Below are 8,611 nucleotides of genomic sequence, written 5' to 3'. Positions count from 1 at the left end.
CTAGGCTCCAGGGCATTACGACTAGTTTGGATGAGTGTGAGCAAGTTTAGGATTCACTATGGCTTTTCGCTTGGAGCGGCTCACCCCCTTGTCACTTAAAGGGCGAAGTCATTTCGTTCTTGATATCTAAAAATATCAAATATTATGGACCACAAAAAATCAATTAAAGTGAAAGGGAGAGAGTATTAGAAAGTACTATAACTTCTTTATTATTAAGGATATAGTTGAAAATAATTAACAAATTTAGTCTGAATTTTTAAAGTGACAATTATTTTGAAACAATTTTCTAGAGCTAAAACGATAATTAAAATGGGACGGAAGGAATACTAATAACGACAAATATCCTGCCTTATCAAAAAATATATAAAATAAAAATACTTACCTATGAATCTACCGGGAATATCCGTTTCCAAAGTAAAAAAAAAAACTGCATAAATCCAAAATGACCGATAAAAATTAAAACCAAATATTTCGAAATCGCCCGAGTCGATGTGTATAATTTGCTTATGAGTAATGCAAATAGGATTACTCGAAAAACAATTTTTTTAGTGAAAAAAGAATCATAACTTAGTCCTCAGCTATATGATTTCATATACTTTGGCCCCTTAAGTTTTCAACCGAGCACATAAATATCTCTATTTTTTTAAATACGAAATCAATTGGTTCAATTAAATCGAGAGAGACTCGAATTCGAAATCTCTAATTAAAAGGTAAAAGTTATAAATTATTTCACCATATTCCTTATCTGTTTATTTTTATTTAACCATCAAGTATAAAAAATGTATATTTAGAGCACATTAAAGATTGGTACCAACAAATAGGATAAATGCGTCATTTTACTATCTGTTGATGGCCAGATTGATTGGCAATGGCATGGCAGACAGCAGGAAGACTGATTTTTGGATTTTGGAGTTTGGACCCATTTTACAAAAGAATAAATGAAAATATTGAATCACACGCTCACTCCTACACAACAACCCAAATAATTTTTTTTTCTTTTCTTCCCTAAATTACTAAATATTAAATGAAAAATAATAAAAATTATATCAGAAAATTTTGCGATTTTATCATTTGTTAGAATTATGATTAAATATTATAGTCAGCAAATATTTTTTTTCCCTTGACACCTAATGAAACTCGAATTCAAGGGTAATTTTAAATCATAATTAAAAATTAATATAAACTTAAACCTTAATTTTTCAGAATTTGAATCACAATCTTATATTGGAGTTCCATTAATAATAGAAGAAAATATGAGGAGATCTAAGATATCAATAAATCAAATATGGCGGGCAAGGACGTGACCTGGTGGTCAATATGAATAGACTGCAAACTACGAAGTCTCATGTTCAAATTCTAGCAGAGATAAAACGCTAGGTGATTTATTAGTGGTGGTGCACACAAGATGGTTTCTAGCCTATTTGTTGATATTACTTGTTTCTATTGTTTCTTTTCTCTTTCTTGAGCCGAAAAATTTTCGGAAATAACTTTTCTACCTTTCCAGGGTAGGAACATGGCCTAAATATACAATACCTTCTCTAGATCCTACTTGTGAGATTCAACCGATTGTAATTGTTGTTGTTGGTGTACGCAAGCTGATCCGACACTACAGGGGCGGATGCAGTGTTGTATCTACGGGTTCAATTGAACCCATAACTTTCGACGCGGAGTAAAAATTTAATATAATTACAAAAAAGTAGATTTGAACCCATAACTTTAAAAATATAATGAGTTAAATACTAAAAACCTTAAAATTGAACCCATAGGATATAAATCCTGGATCCGCCTTTGGGACACTACAGTTATTAAAAAAAATAGACCAAAAGTGAAATGGAGGAAAAGATTAATTATAGTATATAAATAAATTTAGACCTTTTTAATTAAATAAGTCCCTTCATCAAAGAAAAAAGTGTTTTTTGCTTTAGCATTTGTTTGACCCCTCTTCCTCATTTTCTCCTAATAGTCCAAAGCGTCTCTCTCTCTCTCTCTCTCTCGAGCTGCTGCTACAGTCCTAAACTGGAGGAAGCTACAAAGACCATTCTTTCCTCTACACTCTATTATTCTTTCACAGTTAAAGCTAAGTCTTCAACTTGGGTTTAAAGGGTATATTGTAATTATTCAGGTACTTATCTTGTTGTTGCAATTTACCCATTTTACATGTCAAGATTCAGTTTTTTCACCTGGGGTTATTTTTTTTTTCTTAAGGATCTGATTTGGGGATGTGCTGAAAGTTTTAATCTTGATCAAGATCTGATTTTTATCTAATTTACCCTTAATCATGTTCACAGATTTGTTAAATTATAATGAATCCACTGTCTTCTGTTAATTTATGGGTTGCTGACTTGATTTACTTTTTATGTGGCAAGTTTACTTAGTTTCTTGTTAAATATATATTTTTCTGTTTTTTATTGGATTTTCTGCTTTCCATTTATGGTCAAGTAGAATTGGCTATCTGGTTCTGATTGTTCATTTTCTGTATCTCGTAGCTTTCCATTTATATCCTTTATAAATAGTATAAGGTTCTGCATGCAAATGTGCTTGAGAGATCTTTAGTTGATTTCCTGATTTGGAGCTGATCTAGTACTTAGCTGATCAGTTCTGTCCAACAAATTCTGTTGGCTCGAACCCGATACCTCTGATTACACATGAAGGAATACTTTAACCACCCCAATAAACATAATTTGTTGGAAAATACTGTTTACCCTTCAAAATGGGTCTTTTCGGTGCAAATCCGGATTAGTCGAGCCCCAAATTGGGTATCGGACACCGGGTGGGAAACAAAAGGAAACCACTGTTTTCCCCTTTTTGATAAGTGCAAATGCATTTTCTTTCAGAAGTAATACCTAAGAGACTTAATCTGAACCAATTTTTAGACTATGTAGTTCTCTTTTTAATGGTAATTTTTTCGTCCGGTTTGCAGGATAATGGCGATTAGAATGGCTGACAGAGAACGGTGTCGTAGTTGGTAACTTATTCTTCTGTATCATTCTGTAACTGATGGCTTCAAACTTTGGTGCTAGAGCTTCCATTGAACCAAAACAAAAAGCTGTTTCGGCTCGACAAACAGAAGAAACAAATGATTCTAGGTCATTTCTTACACAGGTGTCAAAAATGAATGAACTTAGCCTTGCTCTTTCTGATAAATTGCCGGAATCTGGTAAGATTACAACACATGATGTAGATGGGGCCCTGAATGATAAAAAGTCAGCTAACTATAGTCCAAAAGGGTCCAATGATCTGTCAATTGATAAATCTAAAGATGCTCCCACTGATATTCAGAATGTGTTGACACCTGCGCGACATGAAGCAAATGGAACTAGAAGCTCACTTGAATCTTCTACGGATCAAGAAAAGAAAACATCTGAGCAAACTAGTGGAAAGAACAGTTCAGTTTCTGCTAAAGTCAGCGATGGTACAAGTAGTCTAGCCAAAACTAGTGATCGTGCTGATTTGGTTGAGAGTGGAAAGAGCAGCATGTGCAGAGGAAGCACCAGCACTGATGTGAGTGACGAAAGCAGCTTCAGCAGTTTTAGCAGCAGTATAAACAAACCCCACAAAACAAATGACTTGAGATGGGAAGCTATCCAAGCTGTCCGATCTAAAGATGGTAGCTTAGGTTTGAGCCATTTCAGACTACTGAAAAGGTTGGGTTGTGGAGATATTGGGAGTGTTTACTTGGCTGAACTGAGTGGAACCAAGTGTTACTTTGCTATGAAAGTCATGGATAAAGCATCTCTAGCCGGCCGCAAGAAGCTTCTTCGTGCTCAGACAGAAAGAGAAATTTTACAATCCCTCGACCATCCTTTTCTTCCGTCTCTCTACAGCCACTTTGAGACTGACAAGTTTTCGTGTTTGGTCATGGAATTCTGCCCCGGAGGGGATCTACATAGTCTTAGGCAGAGACAGTCGGGGAAACATTTTTCTGAACAAGCAGTGAAGTATGACCTATTTTCAGTTTTTTGGTGATACGATTTTTCCTACTACTACTTTCTGATTTCCATATTGTTTTACTATTTTTGAGTAACATTATTCTAGAAATTCCAGTCGTAGATCCATCATTGAAGAAGGCTGTTTCAACAAAGTAGTTTAGTTGTTGCTCTTATGTGAAAGTTCCTCTAATTTGTTATCTCCAGATGTCGCTTTCACAGTTTTTGAATTATACCCTGAAGTTTAGGCAATAAGTTAACAGTTTCTTCTTTCAGTTCCTAGGATATACTCTACTGGTATTTGGAGCAGGTATATTTATGTAGTCAAGTGCACTTTGAGCCTTATGATGCTGTACGAGTGACATAATGCACAAGTGCCTTTAAATTTTGTTGGAAGCTTAGAGGAAATAACTACCCGCTTTCCCTTACCAAGGTTCTAGGAGAATCTTTTGCAGTTTTGAGAAAGTCTTGGTTGTCAATTTACCTTTGTTGAGTAATAAGTCCATTGCACGTGATGCCATTTGTTTTTCATGTTCAGACTTTTCAATTGTTTTTTTGTCTCGCCACCAAGTTACCAAATTTCCTTTCCTTCTTTCTCCTTTAGGGAGTTTGGATTCTTGCTCATATTCCAAGGATTCATTTTAGAGATTACAAATGAAATTTTAATTTTCTCTCCAGCAAACAAAATTGTCCTTTGGTTCTACTAGAATAATAGTTTAGCTAAGAAATACAGGCTATTGCTTCCTGTGCAAAGAGAATACTCTTTGCTATATCAAGCGTTTTATTGACACGGTCTATGTTACTGAATGTTAACTTTTTCCATTTTCAGATTTTATGTTGCTGAGGTCCTTCTAGCTCTAGAGTATCTCCATATGCTTGGGATTATCTACCGCGACCTTAAGCCAGAAAACGTCCTTGTTAGAGAAGATGGACATATAATGCTCTCGGACTTTGACCTATCGCTTTGTTGTGCTTTTAGCCCAACGCTGGTCAAGACATCATCCCTGGAGTCGGATCCTCTGAGGAAGAACTCTGGTTACTGTGTCCAGCCGGCTTGCATTGAACCTTCCTGCATTCAACCATCATGTGTTGTTCCTACAACATGCTTCTCTCGTCGCCTCTTTTCCAGTAAGTCCAAGAAGGATCGGAAACCCAAAAATGATACCGGCAACCAAGTTAGGCCATTACCAGAACTTATGGCAGAACCTACTGCCGCTCGCTCTATGTCATTTGTGGGAACTCATGAATACTTGGCACCGGAGATTATCAAAGGTGAAGGTCATGGAAGTGCAGTGGATTGGTGGACTTTTGGGATCTTTCTCTATGAGCTCTTGTTTGGTAAAACTCCATTTAAAGGATCTGGTAACCGAGCTACACTGTTCAATGTAGTGGGGCAACCTCTTAGATTTCCAGAATCACCAGTTGTTAGTTTTGCGGCAAGGGATCTGATTAGGGGTTTACTCATAAAAGAACCACAGAACAGATTAGCATACAAAAGAGGGGCAACTGAGATAAAACAACACCCTTTCTTCGAAGGGGTTAACTGGGCACTAATACGCTGTGCTACCCCTCCCGATGTCCCCAAACCTGTTGAATTTGAGAGACTACCAATTCCAGCAGCATCTACAAATCAAAAGACTGCTCTTGCCGCAGTTCCTCCCAGCCAAAAGGGTTCTGATAACTACCTCGAATTTGATTTCTTCTAGTAAATATTAGCGTGACTGGTAATTTTTCTGAATTGGTGGAGAACAAATCCTGAATTCAGGGATTGCTAGTGATCAGGATGGCTGGTTCTTCTTATCAAAATGGTATATGAGCAGGGTCCCGTCGTTACTATCCATAACAGTGTCAGACCTTATTATCTGTGAATCCCTACATGCTTCAAGCTAGAGCTGCCAGCCATTTTCAGTCTCCGTATTTACAAGGGTGTCCAAACGGTAAAAGGTGAGTGTATTCCAGTATAAGGAGTTTTAGAGGTATGCAATTGGATTACTCAAATTCAGCGCGTGGCTTAGGTGATATGGCATGCCATGAACAGGAAACTGTTTTTGGCCACATGACCATAGTCAAGCAAGACGATTGTATATTGCTTTTGGATACTAGCTAGAATTTGTATTCCAACCCAAAGGTACAGTATAGTGTGAGAAAGTTTAGATTCAATCTTAAGTTATGCGACAACCATACTTTTGGATGTTGGTGTATTTCTAGACATTTAGACCACAGTGAATTTGCTATCTTTTACTTTCTTCTGTGTACTATTTGCTTTTTGGCTTATTTAGAAGAAAAGGAGGGAGTTCTCTTTTTTGCTTTTCCTTGTCATTCCTTAAATATCAGGCAACAATATCAGTATATCTTTAGCCACATTATTCCCTATCCACGGGATTAGGAAATGAAAGGGAGCTTAGCGTAATTGGTAAAATTGCTGCTATGCGACCAGGAGGTCAAGGTCACGGGTTCGAGCCGTGGAAACAGCCTTTTGCATTTCTGCAGGGTAAAGCTGTGTACAATATACCCTTGTGATTCGGCCTTTCCTCGGACCCCGCGCATAACGGGAGCTGAGTGCACCGGGCTTCCCTTTTCATTGGGGTTAGGAAATCAGCCACTTTTGCAATGTCTACAAAAGCAGCCATTGTTTATTAGGATCTTAGCAGGAAGAAGTGAAAAATGGGGAAAATAAAGATGTACTTTGTAAATGATACATTGGTGTATTACTTCCTGAATGTACAGTAACTGTTAATAGTAACATGTAATTTATGGTATGATAAAGAAGGGAGATGCTTGTGAAAACCAGTTGTTTGGTGATAGATATTTACATATTTCAAGTCTTTGGTAGGATACTATGAACTATAAATCTAAGACATGACCTTGGCTCCAAAACATCCTCCACATCCAATGGATTCATTCTTGACTTCTTGATTCTGAATCTGGATGTGGCCTTCAATGGACGTTGCACTGCCATTGGAGTTCCGGAGAGAAGGAGATTCAAACATCTGTAGCTCTACAACTTCCTTGCCTTCACATATGATCTTAACCTCACAGAATTCTGGTGCATTTTGTAATATCTGATCAGTCGTTCCGTTACCTCTTCTAGATCTCATTTTCCTATCAGATGAATGCAAGAACATTATTAGGAAGATGAGAAATGGAAAGCAGCTTAAAACTGGAGTGCAGTGGAGTATAAGTTAAGTGAATTTTGTTCATACTTGAGATTGGCTTTAGAAGTACCAAGAACCAGCTTTCTTATGTTGCAGATGGGAATGAGGTCCAGTATAGCTTTGGCTTCTATGTCACTCTCAATTAGTAAAGTGTCCACTTTAACCTGTTGAAAGTGGCATACATGTCATAAAGTAATATCTGACCTATATATACAGTATAATTTTGTGGAAAGTAAGGGTATCGGAAATAGTCTCTCTTCCAGGGTCGGGTTAGGATTAAGGTTGCATACATCGTCCCTTTTCCAGACCCCACTTGTGAAAATACCACTACGTTATTGTTATAATTTTGCGGCAAAGGATGTTCAACTGATCACCCTTGAGCTATGCGGCGCCTCACTGTTGTTTCTGCAAGTTGCTAACATGCTATAGGCAAATATAAAAAATTATGTGCAGTTTATTTGTGCACCTTGGAAGCAGAGCAGATGTCAACAAACTTTTGGAGAAACTGCCTTCTCTTGCTTCTTTCTTGAGCCATATAGCTTTCTTGCTGCACTTCATTCACTTGGTCTATTGGAATCATTCCCACTGTTATATCACCATATCATTAAACATTTATCAGATTTTGAGAGTTTACAGAGCACAATAAACTAAATTAAATCTAAATTCAAATAATTTTTCTTTTTGTAAAAAAGGAAATAGAAAATATTCCTCTATTAAACGAAATATTTTAATTTTACCCTCTCTTATATTTTGAGGCCATTTATAACCTTGACTTTAGCAAGGAGAGAGAGAGAGAGAGAGCTTACAAGGAGTAGGGATGAGCTTGGTTTGAGGAAAGATATGAATGAGGAAAACAATGGCAGAATTTGGATTGATTACACCATGTTTGAGAGTCCAAAACAATGCATCAATACTTGATTCCAGGCTAATCTTGTTTGTATTAGCAGCATTATTATTCCCAACAACAACATAAACAATATCATGATCTCCTTTATTATTAAAGTCAAAGGAAAATAAACTCCCTTCCACTTCACCTCCATGATCTATTTCAAATAAATCACTTGTTGAATAATAATATTTCTCCTCTTCTTCTAATTCTTCAATTTCATTGACCAAATTGTTGCCATTTTTCCCATTCATTGTTTTTATCGACTACAAATTAATGAAATCAAGATGATGATCCCACTTTGTCTTGTCCTTTGTTATTTGCTTCCAAAAAATTTCTGTTTGAAAAAACTCAGACAGACAAGTGTAGGAAAAGGCTACTACCAAATGAGACATTTTTATAAAAATAAATTAATGATGTAAGTGAGCAATTTTGGTTTCCCCAAAGGTCATTTGTTTTTAAAAAAGTGAAACAATGTGGGATGTGACACTTAGAGCAAAAAAAATATTTACGTCCATCGGAAGTTTACTTTTTGGCGTGCGAATAAAATCATACATTAGTAGCTGAAAATATTGGGAAGCTACACATAACATGTAAGAATCTCTTAATAGCGTAAAATCTTTTGAGAAAAATAAGGTGAGCTT

General features: G+C 36.5%; 2 protein-coding genes across 2 annotated transcripts; one reads left to right on the top strand and one right to left on the bottom strand.

The window, feature by feature from the left end:
* The first annotated feature begins 1,882 nt into the window (after positions 1-1,882).
* On the top strand, positions 1,883-6,228 carry LOC107786077 (serine/threonine-protein kinase D6PKL2-like). Its single transcript, XM_016607510.2, has 3 exons — positions 1,883-2,122; positions 2,921-3,938; positions 4,756-6,228. Exons 2-3 carry the CDS (start codon positions 2,998-3,000, stop codon positions 5,630-5,632), a joined length of 1,818 nt encoding a protein of 605 aa, XP_016462996.1. The 5' UTR covers positions 1,883-2,122; positions 2,921-2,997; the 3' UTR covers positions 5,633-6,228.
* A 410-nt stretch (positions 6,229-6,638) lies between these two features.
* On the bottom strand, positions 6,639-8,312 carry LOC107786078 (uncharacterized). Its single transcript, XM_016607511.2, has 4 exons — positions 7,888-8,312; positions 7,548-7,666; positions 7,130-7,245; positions 6,639-7,028 (listed from the first exon to the last, which is right to left on the bottom strand). The coding sequence occupies exons 1-4, from the start codon at positions 8,219-8,221 to the stop codon at positions 6,779-6,781; spliced, it is 819 nt and encodes a 272-aa protein (XP_016462997.1). The 5' UTR covers positions 8,222-8,312; the 3' UTR covers positions 6,639-6,778.
* Positions 8,313-8,611: the final 299 nt, after the last annotated feature.

This window comes from Nicotiana tabacum, chromosome 16, assembly GCF_000715075.1.
Source record: "Nicotiana tabacum cultivar K326 chromosome 16, ASM71507v2, whole genome shotgun sequence".
In the NCBI taxonomy this organism is placed as follows: domain Eukaryota; kingdom Viridiplantae; phylum Streptophyta; class Magnoliopsida; order Solanales; family Solanaceae; genus Nicotiana; species Nicotiana tabacum.
The sequence above is the reverse complement of the archived record's forward strand: the minus strand, read 5'-3'. Positions and strand labels throughout refer to the sequence as shown.

What these genes read in the sequence shown, in the direction of transcription:
- LOC107786077 (XM_016607510.2), top strand. Translation starts at nt 2,998, where the DNA reads ATGGCTTCAAACTTTGGTGCTAGAGCTTCCATTGAACCAAAACAAAAA. An exon ending in TTTTCTGAACAAGCAGTGAA is followed by an intron (nt 3,939 to 4,755) that starts GTATGACCTATT and finishes TTCCATTTTCAG; the next exon opens with ATTTTATGTTGCTGAGGTCC.
- LOC107786078 (XM_016607511.2), bottom strand. Translation starts at nt 8,221, where the DNA reads ATGAATGGGAAAAATGGCAACAATTTGGTCAATGAAATTGAAGAATTA. An exon ending in CAAGCTCATCCCTACTCCTT is followed by an intron (nt 7,667 to 7,887) that starts GTAAGCTCTCTC and finishes GTGATATAACAG; the next exon opens with TGGGAATGATTCCAATAGAC. An exon ending in ACATCTGCTCTGCTTCCAAG is followed by an intron (nt 7,246 to 7,547) that starts GTGCACAAATAA and finishes CACTTTCAACAG; the next exon opens with GTTAAAGTGGACACTTTACT.